Source organism: Scophthalmus maximus, chromosome 12 (assembly GCF_022379125.1).
Source record: "Scophthalmus maximus strain ysfricsl-2021 chromosome 12, ASM2237912v1, whole genome shotgun sequence".
In the NCBI taxonomy this organism is placed as follows: Eukaryota; Metazoa; Chordata; class Actinopteri; order Pleuronectiformes; family Scophthalmidae; genus Scophthalmus; species Scophthalmus maximus.
Window position 1 is genome coordinate 3,229,193 of NC_061526.1, and position 21,030 is coordinate 3,250,222.

The 21,030-nt window shown below is 40.2% G+C and overlaps 1 protein-coding gene across 2 annotated transcripts in view; it reads left to right on the top strand.

Moving 5' to 3' along the window:
• Positions 1-21,030, top strand: part of LOC118317227 (phospholipid-transporting ATPase ABCA1) — a 161,211-nt gene that overhangs the window by 88,769 nt on the left and 51,412 nt on the right. For both annotated transcript variants that reach the window (XM_035645757.2, XM_035645748.2), the window contains exons 31-36: positions 417-556; positions 3,712-3,839; positions 8,572-8,670; positions 11,614-11,803; positions 19,237-19,331; positions 19,755-19,860. In XM_035645757.2, the coding sequence (XP_035501650.2) occupies positions 417-556; positions 3,712-3,839; positions 8,572-8,670; positions 11,614-11,803; positions 19,237-19,331; positions 19,755-19,860 (758 nt within the window). The remainder of the gene's footprint in view (positions 1-416; positions 557-3,711; positions 3,840-8,571; positions 8,671-11,613; positions 11,804-19,236; positions 19,332-19,754; positions 19,861-21,030) is intronic.

The following is a 21,030-nucleotide window of genomic DNA, read 5'->3' on the forward strand; positions in this document are numbered from 1 at the left end:
TCCTTATCCAACCTGTCTTTTCACCTTTTCATTTTGCACGTATAAAATAAATTCACTTTCATACAATGTCTTTCATCATGAAAACGGTTTTCAATCAGAATATGTTTTATCACCATAATGACTGCTGAGGAAATATAGTGCTTCGGATTCCAGTAACAGCATTCTGGGAGAGTGTGAGACATAAAACCAAGGTGTCTACAAATCGCTGGTTTATCGCCATTTTCCTTGTCACACCCAAGTGCCACTTCTGAATTCATGTTGAAAAAGTTCCCTCACTGAAGAATGAGCAGGTGCAACTTGGAGTTTTAACACTGAGGTTATAATTGATCAGCCCATTAGCTGTGCTGGAAAGCGTCCTTTGCAGGGCCTTTACATATGCATAGATGAAAAATAACATAAGTTAATGTCAACTCCAGACTTAAAGAGGAACACCACCGACAGTGGGAAGGGATCCACGGTCATCACTGGGTGGGGGCTGATCAGGAGACAGTTCCTAGCGCTCTTTATCAAGCGCTTCCACCACGCCCGCAGGAGCCGCAAGGGACTCATTGCCCAGGTAATGGCCTCAGTCTGTCATATTGATGAATTGAAGGGTTGTACTCGGAGGGTTGCATGGGAGGATCAAGGTAGGATTGTGTAAAATACATGTTGGCTTTCAAAATCCGTTAATGACATATATGATAGAGGAAGCTAATTTTGGATCTGTCGGGAAAAGTCATCCATCTTGTTGGAGTCAGTCATTGGGGAATTTTACCCATTGGAAAAGAGATTGACTTGAGGGCAGTATGAAAGTGAAGTGCAGTTTAAAAGATGTGAAGAGCAGCACCCAGAATGATGTAACATGATGTCAATAAACTGAACACACAAAATCGCCGTTACCTCGTTAATTGTGCCATGAGTTCTATCAGAGAATTCCTGAAGGACAAACTGGGCTAAAGACGTCACAAACGAGTTTGTTGCAACTGCGGAGAAGGTTTTTATTTTTGAATCAATCACTTTCCATGAGCAGACATATGTCAGTGTTTCCAAAACACCGGCGTTAGTTAGAGTTTCACCTGATCGCCGTGATTGGCAGCAAAAAGGCAAAGTGACAGCCGTGATTTGTTGTTTTTTCATTTCACCTGCTAATCTTGTGTTTCCATTAGCTATGTATTAAAAGTGATCGCATAACAATTAGGGAGATGACAGACTGGGATTAGCCTATTAAATGTACGTCTATATTATTTTGTTCCTCATAAACATAATTTCAAAAGTCAAAACCAATAAACAGACAAAATTCAAACAAGTCAAAACCAATTTCAGTAAGTAGCAGTTCCCAAAGTACTTAAATGATTCCCCCCCAAGTTTTAAAAACTGTGTTGTGACTTAGATTGTGTTGACACATGCAAACAACCTCCCATCTAGATTAATAGTGTGTGTAAATATTATGTAATGCCATCAGTTGACAGCTGTCATGATGCGGGAATAGACATTGCACGTGTGTGTGTGTGAGAGAGAAAGAGACAAAGAATAAGAGGGAGAGAGAGAGAGAGAAATGTTTCACCTCTGTGAGGTGTATGGGTTGTTCTTGTAATTTGCTGCAGTACCAATCCCCATTAGTCACTGTCAATCTTGGACGCTCCTCTTAAGTGGGGACGCAGAGCCCGGATGGAAAGATAGGGTGTGAGTGTGTATGTACAAGGGTGCACATAGACTGCAAGGGCACACCTCCTACCTCCTCCTCTTTATTCATTTCGGCCAAAGGTTTTTTTCCCGCCGTCATGTCAACAGCTCCCATTGTCAGCAGATATGATTGTGTGGTGAGGTAATGTCCTCGAATACAAGCAGTTAGGGGAATATAAAAGAGATTATGGCATGCAACACAAAAGGAGTGATTTATGGGGATGAAAGTTGGGGACAGGCGAGTCTTGGCAATGTCAGAATCAGGGAGAAGCAGCTATTGGTAAGTGTTGCAGTGGATGAGTTGAAAGGCTCAGACTGAACTCACTACAATACCCCCATTCAAGCACCAGCCGCTTTCTTTTAAAAAGGAAACGATATACATTCTGCAATTCCGAATATTTTTATTGTTTTTGTATCTACTGCAACATGGCTCTCAGCGTGTCCCTTTGTTGAGCTTAAGTTGTTGAATTGATAACAATAGCTTTATTGACACGTAGCTATATTTTGTCTGAACGCTGTGAAAAGAAAATATACCATTAACACATCAGTAAAAATATCCACGGTGATGCTGTTATCCACTTAAACACAAGGTGCAGCAATAAAGCCCTTATTCACAAATGTAGACAAAAATGTTTGTTAAGGAAACAAAATGTAATGAGCTGTTTGACTTTGCAGAGAATAGAACTCCTCTTAATCGTGTTTTGTTGCCTACACACATTTTGCATATATAATCCTATCCTCTTCTTTAAATCCCTGCTAAAGTTTAGAATGCCATAAACTCATGCATTGTTCATGGAGGTGCTTTGGCTTTGTGAGTATAATGACTTCTCCCTAGTTTTTTGCAGATCTCCTTCAATGGAACAAGTACAAGCTGTCACCTGCAATTACTGTTGAGAGAAAGAGAGAGCAAGTGTGTGTGCATCCGAAAAAGAAAAGTTCTTTCTTTTGCAGTCTCTCATTTGCTTTTCGGTCTCATTGCTGCTCTTTATCTTTCTTCCGAGCACATTTCCGTGGCCTTGCAGTAAATGCAGTTTTTTTTTTCCTCAATTGTAGCATCTTGAATTGGCTTGGCAAATTGCATTACCTGCAATTAATCAAGTGTACGCAAACCTTCCCCCAACTACATAGTGCCTTTCAGCCTACAAGTGATTAAACATTAAAGATATGTTGTGTATTTCCCACTGACCTTTTTGTCAGCTCCAACAATGTAATGAAAAGAGAATTACTGAATGGAGAAATGAGGATTGGACAGGGGTAGGGAGGAAGTGTGGCGACGTCTGGTTTAAATGTAAAAAGAAAAAAAGAATAACACAAAAGACACGAGAATAGCAAGAAACTAATTATATCTGAGTGGCCAGATGGTGGTGGCAGTGTTGGAAGTGTTTAATCAAACTCATAAAGCATGCAGAAGAGCCCAAACAAGTTGGTGGGGAGCATATTAATGTGCTCACATTATCGCAGTGGTCCTGCTTTATTGTTGATTGCATCAGTCATTTTGTACTACGTAATGACAGTAAGGGGGTTTGGGGAGGGGGAGTGATGAAATCGATCTCGCAGTGACTCTTGTGCTTTCATGCTTACACACATAAACATGCATATGTATCACCTACGCTAACAACCTGTGCAGACCTTATATTGTTTGTTTTTTTCACTCGTAGGAGGCCTGTGATAATTGTATAACTCATAATTGGGTCATTGTATGTTGCAACATTATATTGGTCATAAAATAATCAAAGCTTGTTTTCACAGTTCAAATGGCACACTGTATATAAAGCTGATCTTGTGTACTTTAGGTCCATTATAGAATAAAGCTTTGAGGCACAGAATTAGACAGATTTTAGTTTTTCCGCAATTTAATTTCCTTGTTTATTATTTTAGCACTAATGTCCAGCCTTTAAACTAAAATTGAAAATGCTAGAATAGTACATTTTTGTTTATTTTTCACAATGTGTTGGCAATTTGTGGCACAGTGGCAATTACACCTTAGTTAAAAAAAAACACTTTTATAGAAATCTAATGGCTTGTATTTTGACTCTGCTCTTCTCCCAGGTGGTCTTGCCCGCTGCTTTTGTGTGCCTGTCTCTGTTCTTCTCACTCATCGTCCCACCTTTCTCTGAATATCCAAGTCTGGAGCTGCAGCCCTGGATGTACGGTCTGCCTCAAACCACATTTTACAGGTAACCATGTGATTACATATTATAAGATGTACAGGTATTTCCAGGGTTTCCCCAGGCTTAGGTCCTGTGGTGGCTTTGGGTCATTTTCACATAATTTCGAACCATTATCATTACAAAAGCACAACACTGTTCACTGAACACTGAGAGAAAGCAAATACTAGTGAGTGCTTCACATTTTCCTGAGTGATGCTTTGTGTGCCATACAAAATAACATTTGTAAGACATAATTTGCCAGATTACAGAAATTTTTGTTTGGTTTGTTGCCTGTAGACAGATCACTTTCCCAGTGGCCGCTAGTCAGCTGACTGAGCTTCTGTAGCGAGTCAATTTCCTATGTCACTCTCATTCCTCTTGCATAATTATTTTTTCCTGACAGTTAACATTTTTCAGACATCAGTCTTGTGCTCATCGTCTGCGGCAGACGTAATTATCGGCTGTTTGACAGATTTTCTCTTTCTCATTTCTGCAGTAAAGATATCAGGAGATGCTGTGAACTTGTTTTCATCCATTGTGAATTCATGTCCTCTGTGACAGCAGAGTATGTTACTGTTACAGTACCATTCAAAATAATATCTGGGTTGTAATGAAAGAACACGTCATTGTCTTAAAATATGAGACAAAATCCATTTTCCAAGTTTCAGGAAAAACATATACAGATATTCACAACATATTTAAATTTAGATTTCAGTTTCCACAACCAAAACGTGATATTTCCATGCAAGTTTGATATCATCTCCAATGTAGACTGATATAACACATTCGTTACAGAGTTAAGCTCATATCTCAGGTGCTGTTTCTTTCACTGTTGCTATTGCAGAGAAGCAACAACATTTTTTCCTGGGAAGAATCTTTTAGCAAAAGATGTTTACCGTTATCAAAGGCAAAAGGGTGTGTTAATAATTTGAAAAAGAGCCGGGTAGTTATTGTAGCAAACGTGCGCCGGTTGAATGAAAAGTATACTGCAAACCTGCAAGAAAGTTTAACTTCAGTGACAGAAAATCAAAGGGAAAAAGATGTCACCGCGCTGCTCGTGGTTTTCGATTGCCAAGAGATTTTTACATCGCTGGTGTCATCAATCTGGCCGCTGTCCTTTCCTTGGCTGCAGCCTGATATTCTGCCATTGAGAATCGCAGACATAATCGTTGACAAGGCACGGCCTTGGTTGACATCAACACCCACTGACTTATTGCAGAGAATGTAGATAAAATAAGAAAAAAACACTCAGATGTGAAAGCTTTTTTCCCCTACTCCTTAACAAAAAAACAGCCAACAAAGAACACATAGCTACACTGTGTGTGTATATTGGCTGTAAATTATTTAAAAAATGACAGAAAATTATTTCTTCAATCTTTGCTTTATAAAATCTCTACATAGTCACAACCCGGATGTTCAAAATCACTGTAACCTGATTCATCCTTCTCTGTTATGACAAAAGTGCTGGAAAATTGCCAAATGTGTTGTAATATGCTTCATCGCTTACAAGTTCTGTCATCATACTCATCGTGACACTGCCTTTTTTCAACACGAATATGCCGTTGCTGCCGTACCTGAAGCCTCGTGTGGAACTGGTTAATTTTAAACAGAATCTTGGTCAGAAAAGAGACATTAAACCTTTTGTATTTTCTTTTGTTTGCCTTAAACATGGTGATAATTATTTTTAATAACGTCCTTAGTTATCTGGCATATTTATTTTTTGCCAATTTTGCTGGACACCCAAAGTTTTGTCTTTACATTCACAGTACTACGACGCTGTTATTATCTTGGGTTGAGTTGACCGTTTTCTTTAGCGTAGCTTAAGCTACACTCCAGAAATAATTCACAACGCTTGCAACATTAATTTACCAAAGAAACTTTTCAGTACTTGCTGTTCATCCTTTTTCAGCTGGTCTAAAAATCCAATCTAGTGCTTTTCTTACAGACTTTTGCTTAACTCTCATGCCAACAATTTCCTTTCTTCATGTACCATTTTTGGTTTGTTTGTTTATTTGCCAAAGTATAAATGCAATTATTTTCCCTCTTTCCACAGGACTGAAACTAATTCTATGCCTCTGGTCTCTGTCCAGGGTGCTGAAACATTTAAACTACCCTGTCACTCTCCATGGTGCTGAAACTTTCAAGCCCAGACTCTTTGCTGTTACAGTGTCTGTTGTGACTACTGCATGTCGTGCGTGGGGTTGCCATCAGAATTTACCCACAACCATTTAGCCACAAACCTCCAAAACCCAAAAGTCAATTGCTACCAACGAGTGATGCCCAGGCGACCAACCCCTTTAGCCACATCCTAGAAACCATAATGCTATCCATTCATAATAATGTTATTGCAGTGTCATGGTTTTATAGGTTGTTTTCAAAATGACGACAAGACATTTACATGATTCTTTGAAAAAATAGCCTTTGCAGTTCAGTTTACTATTCCAGCAGAATACTTTCCTTAAAAGAATAGTTACCATGGGAACTATTCTTTTGTGCCATATTTTAAAACTCTTAATTCTGTTCTTATTTTTTATGACATTCCACTTGGCTGATTGCTAAATATTGTCTTCTCTTGACTGACTTTAAAACACCACACTTGGTGATGACTGCGTGATTAAAAGTAGTGTACCTTCTCATCCATTTTCCTCTATCTGGCCCATTCAGAGCAGCATTGTTGCACTACATACCTCATAAATGCCAATGATCCATTTTAGCTTGGGGTGATTAAAGATAATGATTGATCTGATTTAGAAATTCAAGGGGCCTTCAATCTTCTGGCCCCTGCTCACTCGTGTATAATGTCTAGCTGTGGCAATATTATACCTTCTATATATTTTCACTTTGTGGTTCGTTGAATTTATAATTATACAAACATTTGAAGAGAGAAGGTAATATTTTAACTCCATATAACAGATCAAGCACACTTTTTGGTTTCATAGGGGTTGTGTGATTTTCTTCTCTTATGTTTATGATGTTTCATTGTGACTAGATGAGCTATTCATTAGTTCCACTGTTTCTGTGTATACGCATTCATTTTGGAACTGTCCAATAGTTTTATTATCTTGAATAACGTGGTAACCCAGCCATTGTTAATTGCAAAACAGATGGCTGCACATAATCCATTTTTACAATGAGACCACTTCAATTGCACTCACTGGTGGCCTAGAAGGAAATGACCATATGACCTTCATGGAGACGCCTCTGAATGAGACAATGAACACTGCATTAATCCAAATGGTTGGCTGGGCTGTGGCCTCTGTTGGCAGCAAGCCATCGCGATAGTCTTTATGAAACAGTGTGTTTTAACTCCCACAGCACCGTTAAGATAAAAAAAAGGCCCTGAGTGTTTCTGGGTAGTAATGAAGATGGAATTGAAATGGTAAGATTGAGACTCGAGGCTTAGAAATGTACTGTGCACTCCGATAATGATGAGGAGAGTCTGTACACAGAATCTTGAGCAGGCTCATATCAGTACATGGTTGCTCAAGAATAGACAGGACAGAGCTGTGCTCAAGCAGAAAAAGTACACTTCATACCAGTCGGTGGTTTTTACAGTCAGTGGTGTTTTGGGAATTCATGTTTTGATGGCCAAAGTAAAGAGTTGGTAAATGCAATGATTTTTTCTCACTCTTGATTAAACTAACGCCAGCGGCAGGCAGCATTGCTATCGAGTATTTACATTAAATGCACCATGTCCAACCCCCCCAGTGTACGTCTCATTTCCTCTAAGGCCTCCTCGGAAGTCAAGATATGTATAAGATTAATGGCTAATCTAAACTCCTGCGCTTTGCCAGCATGTAAAACAGATTATACAACTTGTAAAATCTTAATCAGCTGTGACGGGAGATACATTAGAAGAATTAGAAGAAACCCTAACCAGTTGTGACATTTCATTGTATTACTAACAACGTGAGACAATTTAGAGATTTTTTTTGTTGTTGCACAGATTGGTGGATTCAGTTGAAGTGCTGTATCACTTGTTTCACCCATAACACAATGGGCTGAGATTGTTATTCTGTTTTGCAATATATCACTGATTAAATTTCAGGGCACTCATATATCCAATAAATCTGCCACACAATGAAACCAAGAATAGAGTTCAAGAGTTGGACACAACCACTCATTTTACAGATTCTATTGACTGTTGGCAGTTTTCTCTTTGAGAATCTGACCACATCACATCTGATGGCAGATATCAAGCATTTTTGATATTATGGAGGCTGCAGAGGTCATTTTGTAAATTGGTTCAGCTGTTGAGGATAGATAGGTGCTCTATCAACCAATGGAATGACAATATATCTTAGCCGATCTTTCGTCATGACCACCAGTACTCTGATTAGTATTTCCATTTTGAATATCTAGACGGTAATTCTAGTGTAAATGAGCCCAACTCTCTTCCAGTGTGGAAGACAAATTCACTCTGTCTTTGGAGATGATATCCTTTTGATTTTGGCTTCATATTTCAGCCCAGTATCTTCATGTTTTGGTTATTTCATTTTTGTTTTTGTAGTCAGGAGGACATTAATACCAGGGTTCCACTAAAAGTGGCTAGATCCAACGAATTTCATTCACTCGTGTGCTTATGTCAGAACATAAGGCCCCAATTAAGACTTTTTTCTGGTTTATTGACTTTATGACAGAATGGCTGATGATCATGGATTAAAGAGATACGTGCCTATTGTGGGATTTAACATTGAAAATCTTATTGCACAACGACATGTTTGCATGTGTATTTACATTAATTATTTTTCCAATACAGCAATGACGGGCCAAATAATGTGGAGGTGTCCCAGGTGGTGGAGACCTTGGTGAACAACCCTGGCTTTGGGACTCGCTGCATGATTGAAAACCCGATACCGTAAGTGTTAACGTAAATAAGAAACCAAAAAAATCCAGCCCCCATGGTGTCCCCTGGTGTGCACATGTATTCATGCCAAACAGTACTTTAAACCTTGCAAGCTGTGTATGTGTGGCTAGATGTCACAAACCTGTGCAAACATGAAGTCATGCGTGTGTCTCTGCCTGCTTCAAGAAATCCTGCTGCCCAAACAGAACAAGCTATTAAAAAACCAGCTAACTCTGAGCATTGGGAGGAGTACCATCGTTATGCATCGGTTTGGGATAATTTGGTTGTCAGATATAATTTTTAATTATCAAAGATAATTATAGCTTATTAATCGATGTTAATAGCAACAGGGCACCTCCCGGAAACCGGGAACAATAACCAAATAGTCAGTTCAGTCTCAAGAATTAAAGGTGTTCACTCAAAATGTTCATATCTGGTATATATGAGCATTTATGGAGTGAACTGAAGGTGTAAATCCAAAGGCTGACTCTGTCAATGAGCCTTTATCACAATGTACATGCAAATAACACAAAACAACTTTAAACAGCAATTAATAACCCTTTTTATGAACAAATGTCTATTATAAGCTAAGCTACCAATCATATTTCATATGATCATATGAAAAGTCAACAAGCAAGAGTGTGTGTGTGTGCGTGTGCGTGCGTGCGTGCGTGTGCAGAGTCGTGTGGCTGTGAAAAGGGGAGGAGAGACAAGATGGCGGACGCGACCTGGGACGTCACGTGGCGCCAGAGAAAGGTGGGGCGTGAGACCTCAAGTTAAACGGCGGCTACCTTTAAACATGTGAATCTCACGAAGGAGAGATAGGGGACGAAGTTAACTTTGGACCAGAATCTCTAAAGCACCCACGAGTGTGTGTAAATGTGCGTTAGTAAGAAAACAAAGGGAAAGCAATCAAAGCAGCAGTAAGGCTTATGTGATGATGACTGAGGTCCAGCACCTGGTCTGTGACACAGGGGCAGAGCGGAGCAGCGGCTCAGCTGGTGAGGCGGCGCGTCTCTGATCTTTAAACAGACGACAGCGTGCTGAGTTCAGACACGATGGCAGAACAACACACAATAGTCCGAAGTGGTGGACACAAATCACAGTCAAGCAACACTGATAATAACGCAGTTATTATATCAGCAATAAAAGGGACACGGCGGTCGAGTACAAACTTCACAAGAATACACAGTAAGTTAACTTACTGAAACACACATAAATAGCCTACCTTCTGCCCAGAGCCAAAGCCTCTTATTGTATTCTTTGTGGTGGAACAAGTCCTTGGGTGCAGCCATGCGGGAGACGTGGTGCTTCCTGGCGACTGACGGCGGTGCTCGGTCCTCCGGGTTTAGATCGGACGGCGGTCAGCTCGGTTGAAAGCCTGTTGGTTCAGGTCTTTCCTTCTGCAGGGATTAATCGACAGAGTGTTCTGTCTCAAAAGCTCTTGTCTTGATACCGGTGCTGTGTGCGTTTTCCAAGACGGCGTCTTCACAAGGAAGAGAAAAAAAAAGGGTTATTCCGGTTCGTCCAGTGAATTCGGGAATCCTGGGGCCTGGTTCAGCTGCGGGCACGGTCACTACTGGTTTCTAGAGTGATCAACGAGGTGGACGAAGTCTAAATTAGAAGTGGTTGCCTCCTTTGTAGGACAGAGGAACCCAGCTGATCAAAGCGGGACTTGTACCTGGAGTGCGATGAGCGGTTGGCATTGCATTCTATTATAGAGTTAGTGACGTCAGAAGACCCCTAGCGGTGCCATGGGGGTCTCTGCCAGTGAGGGATGCGAGTTGGGTTGTGTCCAAATCACGCCCCCAGGTGGGAGATGTGGTGTCGCCGCAGGTCACTGCGGGCTTCCAGGGGTCTTGGTGTGCCTTTCTTTTTTTCTGCTTCTTTCTTCAGAAGACCATGCAGTCACTCATATACACATGGTGCTCATGCACAACAACCGTGAATGATTTTGGAAGCCAATTTCTAAGAATAAGGCACTGATGCATATCTCTGTCAAAGCAAAACCATCCTAAATACATTTAGGCCAAAATGAGTTTTCTAAGGAAGGTGTCTGGCGTCTCCCTTAGAGATAGGGTGAGAAGCTCTGTCATCAGTTAGGAACTTGGAGTAGAGCCGCTGCTCCTTTGCATAGAAAGGAGCCAGTTGAGGTGGTTCGGACATTTGGTAAGGAAGCCCCCTGGACGCCTCCCTAGGGAGGTGTTCCAGCCATGTCCAGCTGGGAGGAGACCTCGGGTAATACCCAGGACAAGGTGGAGAGATTATATCTCCACACTGGCCTGGAAATGCCTCGGGCTCCCCGGGTCAGAGATGGTTAATGTGGCCCAGGAAAGGGAAGTCTGGGGTCCCCTGCTGGAGCTGCTGTCCACGCGACCCGACCCCAGATAAGCAGTTGGAGATGAGATGAGATGGAGAAAATCCTGGATCCTACCCTTCAAACAGAGCCACAATAAAATCAAAAGGGTTCTCCCCTGGTCCATGCCCCATCATCAATTTCTGTCAAGTACTATTTGCATAATCTTGCTGACAAATAATCTAACACACGATCCAACAGGAAAGACACAGGTGCAAACATAACCTGCTTGCTGGAGGTAAATAGCTTTTTACACAATCACCATCATCGTGCCCAGAATAAGTTGAATAATGAATATCATTTTTAAATGTTAGAATAAATGGGAAGCTTGTTCCGCAAACAGAGTTATCCAGCTGTCTTTAAAATGTACATTACTTGTTCATACTAATAAGTAAGTATGGTAATAAGTAACCCCTTCTGTGATATGCTGTATGATATCTAGTTAATGTTATACTTTTGCTGACTTCTTTTTTACAGAGCAGTAGCACAGCATGCTACACTGCAGTTAAAATTTTAGTTAAAATGAGAGAGAATATCAACCACAGGATGTTGGAGGAAGGAATCAATTATTACTAATTTTCCCTAATGTTCCCCTGCAGGAAGTTGCCGTGTTCTCCTACTGGTTCTGACTGGTTCACTCCACCCGTGGATCAGTCAGTCACGGACATCTTCCTCAACGGGAACTGGAGCATGTCTAACCCCTCCCCCTCCTGTCAGTGCAGCACGCCCAAACGGACCATCATGTTACCGGACTGTCCACCTGGTGCGGGAGGGCTCCGTCCACCACAGGTTAGTCTCTGAAACTGGGGCTTATGCATTTTTGGTGGGAGGGAAGTGTGATAGCTGGAGCCAGCGTGACGTGGCTCTTTAAGCAGCTGGCAGCTGTGTCAGTCTCTGTCTGACACCCAGCCTAAACTGTTCCTGCTCCTCACTAAATGTGTGTCACAGAGGGAAAAACTAATGTGTGGAATGGTCCAAACGTGGGGGGAAAAAAATGAATCAGTGACACAACAACACAATAAAAATGCTTATCATGGAAGCTTTTGGCTTACACTCTGAAAGTCCCAGTCAGCATCATTTTGATTTGAAAATGTAAAGGTACTTACTAACAAGGATTTTGTGTTGCATTGCAAAATGTAAATCAGCCTTTTATGCTGCGTCCCTTTTGTGAACTAGCGATCCTGCATGAAAGCAGGGCCAAAATTTATTCCACTGAAAATACACAGAATTGGCCTTTGCCAGTGATTCAGTTTGTTTCCCAAAAAAACATTTAAAATATTGTATATCCATGTGTGCCTTTTTCACCCAGTAGTATTCTTTACCTTCTTGGAGGATTGCAAATCTCACTCTGCATTAGTAAACACCAGTCCTGTATGGGCCGAAAGTATAGTGTCTCTTTTGGAGCTGTGTGGTTTGTCTCCCAATGATGATGGGCAACTTAGGCTTGAGAGAGACAATACAAAAAGAGAGAAGTTACCACCTCCACTCTGCTGTCATTTTGCTAGAGATTGATTTGTTTGCTCGTGCTTTGTGCATGTGTCTGGATTTTAAAATATCTTAATTTGACCCCGCTCCAACTTAACCAACCAATATGTTATATCTTATTTTTGGAGTCTTATGATGGTTGAGAATTTGTTTTTTGATGGTTTCCCCAGACGGAGAGAAAAAAATAGCAAAATGTATTTCTGATTAATGATACATGGAATTTCGCTGGAAAATAGCCTTGTTTTTACAAGCAAGCCAACTTACAATTTTGGGCTTTCATTTTCATTTTCATACAGATGAGATCTGTGTTGAATGGTCTTACAAGACCTGCAGCTGGTACTGATGGTATGCTTTGAAAAAGACATGTTTTGTAATGTTGTGGGTGAACATAGGTGGTCACTGTGTCATTCTAAGTCACGGTGCAGGTGTTTAGGTGCAACTGTTAGTTGGCAACAGTTTTTTTTGCACAAGAAGTTTATGTCAGAATTGAGGTGATAACTTACAGACTGAATAGTGTCATGAAGGGAAGACTTTTTATAACTTGACTGAAGAAATAAGAGGGTGTGGCAGTGAATCCTGTGTGTGCACATAGGTGTAAAACAAAAACTGAATATAAGAATTAGTGTATGATGGCATAGACATGTTGATAGTATTATCGTCATTAGCTCAAAATGTCTTCATCAAGGCTGATTTCCACTAGCACTGCCTCCACATGTCATATGTCATACTTTTACCTACTCTCACTTTTATTGTTTTGTAAAATGACATTTCACCAAAATACTTGATTAAATATCAAATGGCTTTTGAATGGCTGTTATTGCTGGTTATTAGGGTAAAACTACTCCCACATCCCCACTCAGTGAATTTACTCAAAACAGAGTATCACAGCTCCTCACAGAACTCATTATCTGCACATATCAGCTTATCAGCACTGTGTGGTCACTATGTTAGTTATCTGCTCATTTGAGTTTTAGCGATTTTAACTAAATCATGCAGTAAAACCAGTGTAGGTGTTTGTCATTTGCACTTGAAAAAAACAAAATGCAACTAAACCTTGGTTGAGTTAACAGTGACATGAAGAATATTATAGTAACATGGAGTCATAATACCATTGTATCTTATTAAGGTGCCACTCAGTGTATAAAAGAAACCTTGAGGGTAAACGTGATTACAAAACAGACAGTTATAAGTTATAAAGGTTTCTTTCAATGGGGTTGGACTTGCCTCTCACATTCCTAAACACGTCACTTATTTTTTTGTCTATGATTCAGATTTAAACAGTCAATAGTCAACAGTCAATTTGCGAAGTGGTAATGAGGTTCCAAAGCCTCTTCAGCCTCAGCTCTTCAGGGAAGTGAGAGAGTGTTAAAAAGAAATCTTCTGTGCCAGTTTATAAAATACTCACACAGTTAAACACAGATATGTGATTTTTTTTTTAATTTCATAGTTGCATTGGTATAATATTTGAGATACGTTGTCATCTTGGAAAGACAAATGAGACACTGGAAAAGTCAGAAAGGGACTCCGTAAGGCCAGCGACTTCTTACAAGCAAGACATGACACAAGGCAATATAAAAACTACTGGGCTCATCTGCCACTCCTTTATTTTCCTTCCAATCCCCTATACCTCCCCTATATACAGCACCCCACTCTGTAATGCCTCATTGAACTCGTGTGAGTCTTGCTGTGTGCTGCTTCCTGTGACAAAGGCCATTTAGGGCCACTTTGAAGGAGCAACCGTCCAGGTATCATATTAGAGGATGATTGTTGAGACAGTCAAACAAGAGAAGTGCCCTTTGTGTAACCTTTTCTTCTCCCTGACGTTCGGTCCTGGCTTGTGACAGCACTGTCAAGGAGAGTACCCCATTTGTTCAGGAGCTACTTGTGTCTTTGTATCTTCCCTGGTACCCAGGCCATTAAGGTCTTTCTTTCAACCCTCTTTTTTATTTCTTATGCTCCTCTCCACCTGCTGTTATGAATTATTTTATGAATCGCTGCTACTTTATGTTTTCATTTCAACTGTACCATGTAATTCTGGTACTTTTCATACACTTCGCCTTGGTAAAAAAGACCATTTCCAAAGGCCAATTTGTGCCTACATCCTGTTACATCAACTTGCATCATCTCAACATTATTTACTGCATCTTATTTTGTTGCAATCCAGATCCTGTAAAAGGATATTAAATGGACTCCTAATTTTTTGCATGGAAACAACCTTGAGGACATTGAGTTATTATCATGCTGCAAGATCATTGCCAGTTATCTCCCTCTGTGGCTAAAGGAACTTTTAAAATTGGGATAAGAAAAGTGCTTCAAAAGAACACTGCAGAAGAGAACATTTAAATGCAACGCACAGGCTGTTAACAGTGACCTGTTCCCTGTTCATCACCTTCTTTTTACATAATGGAGCAAGTTATTTATTTGGCAGGGGTCAGTTTTTTGTAACACAGTAGACCACCTTATTTCATCTTCTGAAATCTGGCAGGATTTAGACCACTGGGATAGTGTGAGTTCATGAGGTAGAAAGATATTTAAACACAGTGAGATTTTGAGATAAGTGGTTTGACCAGTGTCCCTTTTCAGTGTTAATGAAAATACCCTTCTTTACCAGAGGAGAGGTTTATTTTCCGTATAAATTACAGTCAATTGAAGAAAACCTCTAATCAAACATTTAATCTCCAAACTTCATTGACTCCCCACTTTTACCTTCAACCTACCAGTGGGTCATAACACATTGTTTTGAGTTTAAAGGTGACATATTATGCAAAAATCACTTTTTCAGTGTTTGTGCACCATGTTGTTTTTTTGTGGGTTGGCTAAACCTTAAAGCCTGGCTCTGAACCACTGGTTCAGATTTTTCTCTTGTTGTGATCACAGTTGGACTCTTTTCGGGCAACCCCACCTGCAATATGACAATCTCCACTTTTCTGGTAAAGGGCGTGACATTTTCTTCACATTTTGAAAGTGATTGACCAATCACAACAGACTGGGCCAGCTGGCCAATCAGAGCAGACTGGGGTTTATCGGGAGGCGGGGCTTCCCCCTCATCTGGTCCATCATGAGGGGGAAGGTCCAAGGCAGCGACCACCCCCACTGAAGCTGCGGATGTATTCCCTGTGACCTGAAAGCCTCCCCTGTTGAATAAATCATGACAAAGTGTAGTAGCTTTTGACTAGTTTTCTTTTTTTATCTTTCATCCCGCCCATCCTCCGAATATGCCCTTGAGAAACTACAGAGGAAAGACGAAAGAGAAAAAAAAATGGACACAGCACCACAGGAGGTAGTGTGAAATCATTGTTTCCATGGAAATGGCAGGCGACAGTAAGCCCATTATCAATTCTCTGGTATTGACTCTTGTTCACTGGTGATATTTAACCTTCATAGACGATAGGCCGTCATGCGTGCAGGGGAATTGATAAAGCCGCCACGTTCATCTTATTACGATTGATGTCTTTATCATTTGGAGACTGGCCTAACTACAGCCGGCTTGCAAATTACTCTCCTTGGCCTCATCTATCAGGCTATTGAAGTTGGGCATTGGCTTAACATTTGTGTAGAAAAAAAGAGAGTGCCAAATGGAGGATTCAACTAGCATTATCTAGTTTTGCTTGGTATTTTGGAAAAAAAAGGGTGCCTTAACACCAAGTAAGTGTTTGTTGTTAGAAACTGTTAGAAAAGAAAATTATGAATTTATAATGCAGCCTAATCCCAAGTGGTTTTCTGCACTTATGTGTTGCCATTTTGTTTAGTTTCACGAGGAGAACTGACATTTTATTGCTAACTAATGCTATTATTTATTCATATGCCGGGGCAAGCTTTTTCCTCAGATGAGAGCTCTTGGCAAAGAACAAGTCCTGCTAACCGCAGATCAGCTCAGACCCCGCCAGTCCAAACATAAATGTCTGACACATCCTTTCTCTGCTGTGCCTTGTTGACTTGTCACTTTGACTCCCAACACCCGCAGATCCATTTTAGTGTAAAATGACCTGTCCAGAGCCCACCCACTCAGCAGAAGGCAAGAGCTGCTCAAAAACAAAAGCACAAAGGTCACTGGCTTGTGAGCTGGATGAGGCTGCAGTCTCTCTGTGTTGTGGTTAAACAGAACACAATGGGACCGAATGAAAACCTGTCCCCAGCCGTGGACTGTAACACAATCTCACGTGACCTGGTACGGAATAGCCACAGCAGCAAGTGCTTTACAAACTCCAGTTTTTATCATAAGGTCTAACTGGCTCAGTTTGAAGTTCGTGTTCTGAATAATTTGAATATTCCTGAAATTCCCATTGTCAGATGAAATTTAGCCGGCCATCATTATGCCTTGAAAACACAATTAACCTGATCAAGACTTGAAGAAAAAAAGTGACCACACATCTTCACACACCTTTATTTAAAGAAGTTTCCTCTTTCCCCAAATAGTTTTTCTTTGTGCGCACTAGATACTATGTGAATTCTAGCGTAAGAGGTACAGCACGATAAAAACACAGCCACTGTCTCTTATCTTTCCGGTGCTCCAGTCTGCCAGCTCGTTCAACACATTTGGTTACTCTGTCATTTACATTTCAGTCACCCCTGTTTGCTACCTTGTCTATCAAGCTACCAAAGTGTGGTGGAGAACTGGTGTCATACAGAATGTCACGCACACTGAAGCTGCTCCCAGGTAATGAGCAAGCAATGCAAGCCCAGGTATTGCACAATCACGTAATGTTCCCATTTGAGTCTTCTGATTGGGGATGTGGACCAAGGCCAAAATAATAAAACCCACACTCGCTGTATGCTTGGGTATAAACTCATTGTACACACAGCAGTGTAAACGCTCTTATTTTTTGGTTTTGTTTGTCTCCAAGTTCCTGTGGCTTTTCAAAAGAGAAGCATGTTTGTTCAGAGATAAGCCAAGGTTGCCGTGCCGCTCATCCTCCTTATCTCTGATTCATAAACCAGATGGGTCCTTCTCTTCCTCTGCCTCCGCCTTCTGTTTGTTCTTTGCCTTGTGACTCCAGCTCCCTTCCTCCTCTTTTACGATTTTTAACTTATAGATTCTATCCACTTTCAGTTCTCCTGGTCTCTTCTTCTGTGCATTCCATTTGTGTTTTTAGCAACTTTGGAAATCTCTCCTCTAACCTCTCTTCATTTATCTTTTTTTAACTATTGTTTTAACTCAACATATCCTCATCCCCCCTTCACATCAATTTTTTTTTTCTGATACTCGGATATGCAAGGGGTAACAGATTAATCAACACACCATGCGTACCCAAACTCTTACATCAATCTGTTTGTACACGCAGGTAGATAACCATTGTAACTAGGGGTTACATTAGTAAATTGAATTACAGTGGGGGGGTCTCAATTGCATTTTATCAAGGATCACGCTGCAAATTAGCATAGTGTTGCCTCTAAAGCTTGGTGTCGGCGTGAGTGTGTGTACTGGGAAGTATCAGTCTACACATTGAGGAGTGTATCCAGTGCAGTGTGTCGCACCCTCTCTTAATTGGATCTTTGAATGTACCCATTTATCCGCAGAGGGGCATCTAATTAGGGTCCTTTGACATCAGACGCAGCTTTTGCAGCTTTGGCCGGGCTCTAGTTTTCATCCAAGCTTAATTGACTATTATTATACGGGTTGGAATATATGGTCCATGGTGCTGTGAGCAGACATCACCTGCAGAACGTTCTAGCTCTTAAGTTCTGTTGGTTTTGGACGACTGGATGAGGTTTTTATGGGTGACTGGGACACCTGCTGGAGTCTGTGTGGTCAGCCTCTCTGTTCTTGATGCTGCACTACACAAAGGCACAGTTAAGTTTCATATACACGTTTTATATTCTTCTGAAAGTACCAGAAAAAGGTGCTACTCTTATTTTTGCATTGAAGTCCAATATCCCCAAACATTATCTTGAGATTAATCTTTTTTTTTTTAGAATTACATTCAGTTTTTTGAAACAGTTTTATTTTTGCGATTACACTGATGATGTTGATCATCATGGTGATGAGATTTACAACTTCAGGAAATGTTGACCTGGTTGTAGGCTTTGTTTGGTGTCCATTATTGGTGTTGCACCATTTTTCACCCATTTATGTGTAATATTCTTTATTATAATTGTATGTCAATATTTTTTGTCTTTTACTGGACTAAATACATATTTTGTTTGTTTTTACACTTTTACTCTTTCTGTCCTCTTCACAATAATCATGCCCATGTTTATTTATCTGAGCTCAGCTCAGTAGATCCATGTGTATCTCTCCAGATGCTGTTAATGGTTCTGTGTGCAAGTACATCGAGAACCGCCTGAATGCACAAACATACTTGACCAATACATTTGATCCAGATCCTGTTCTGAATCATCAGCCAACTGCAGTTTCAGCTCTATGTATCATTTTGGACATACAGTATCTGTTTTTAAATGAAAACGCTCTGACAAACCCACTGTATGGTTCCCCTCCAATACCGACAACAAAGTTAGCGTTCAGCTGGTGAACAAATGCAGCATTTAGCTGCTTTTAGAGTTTGTAAAAAACAAAATTGGGCTTAAAGGGGTGTGAATATTGGCCTAAACATTAAAGAGGGGGCCAGAAAGAAGCTGTTTGTGAACATATTCACTTACTTGATTTGGTATGTATTTCCAACCTGTTCTACCACAAAAAAAATGTTCTATCCTTGAGCTGATCAGTAAAACCCCAAATAATAACCGACACACAAATTTTATGGTTTTAATGTTTTGACTTTTTCTCAATTTTTTAACAGAGGATCCAGAGCACAACAGATACATTGCTGGATTTGACTGGACGCAACATGACTGACTTCTTAGTCAAGACTTTTGAACACTCGGGTAAAACAAGGTAAAGCATGTCAGATGTGGATGTTGAATACGAACCAGCGTTGAAGAGGTAGAGTGAGGTTATCACAGGTCATTCACTCACATTTTTGATTGCACTTTAGAGACTAGTGACTTCCACATTACTACTTGTCCTTTCGTGTTGTGGTGTGTTGAGGCATCTACTTTGAGAAAGTCAGCAGAGAGTACTATGAATGAAAGGACAAAGTCCTGCACGCTGCGCTGCCATTTCCACATCTGCATTTGATCTAGTTTTCATGCTTTGACAAATAATACTCAGCCACTCTTTGATACGCTTCCCTTGACATGTCATGTTACTGTATAAAAACATTTAAAGCAAACAGTCAGTGAATAAAGTAATATGAATTGTATGCATTGGGTTGCTGTGTTCCTTATATACTCCTTCTGCTTTATCCTGCCACTTCAGGTTTGGGGGTATTTCCGTCGGAGGGGTCAACTCACAAGTCCGTCTGACTGAGGAAGAAATCGAGGTTGCATTAAGGGATCTAAAAGACATATTCAGTTCATTTCAGGTTCGTAGCAAATATTGCCATTCACAGTGAAACCTGTATAAAAACCACATGATTGTTTTTTGGATCACATTTCAGGAGTAGAATTGTTCTTGTGCACTGGGGAAATAGCCCAGAGGCCTAAACAAGGTCCCCTGAACTCTCAGGGGCTCTTGTTTAACTTCAACACAAAGGAATAAAAAAATAAATCACCAGGTTTTGGATCCATAGATAGATAGAAAAATCACATCAGTCAAGTGGGTTCCTATCGTTGAAATCCACTTATAGTTTTATCCACTATATGAGTTTATGTAAAAAACTGATCCATATTTTGATTGGATGAATAGCACTGGTGAATTAACACCACCATGACATTGAAATATTTGATTTTGGTTGGATGTCTCGACAACAATTTGATGAATAATTATACAAATATGTAGGGATATTAATGTTCCCTTCAGGGTTAATAGTAATAACCCTGACGATCACCTCTTTTTTTATTAAAATCCCATGATCAGGTTAAACGTATTATAGTTGATGGCCAAATATCTGTAAAACGAGAAACATTGCCACTGTTCATAGAGGTAGTTTGTTTCCTATTAGTAAAAGGCCACAGGAGCATGATAACACATATAACTAATGTGTTTTTGGAATATGTTTAAAATAGCATTAAGTGTAGCCTCGCATTGCTACTAGCATGTTCTTAAAATAATATTTTCTTTAAATACTGTAATATTTAGATGGTTTTTTTTCTCATATTCTAGCTTTATTTAATTTTCTAATATTTCAGACTGCCCGAGACATTGCTCCGAGATTTAACTGTATGCTCATGCCCAAATATTATTATCTTTTTGTAACTATTATTACTTGAATTGAGCCATTGAGATTGAAGTTGATGGTGAAGGGAAATCCATGTGTCCTTGATCTCCCTGGATATCCAAACAGACGTGGAATTGATTTAATGTTAACCTGCAAAAATCTTTTAAAACAACTCGTATTCATCATAATTTTTGTGACTTTTCAGTTGTAACTCTTCAGTTTACAAACTTTTAAGGCTGCACTGTGCCAGTTGTCTTTTGAGTGTGCTGCCCCTAGTGCGGCGTTCTTTGTTCACTGAGCTTTGTATCTCGGATACAGGTGATTTGCTATTTGTAGCGGATATTTGGACCCTGCTGAAATCTTGAACAATTGACA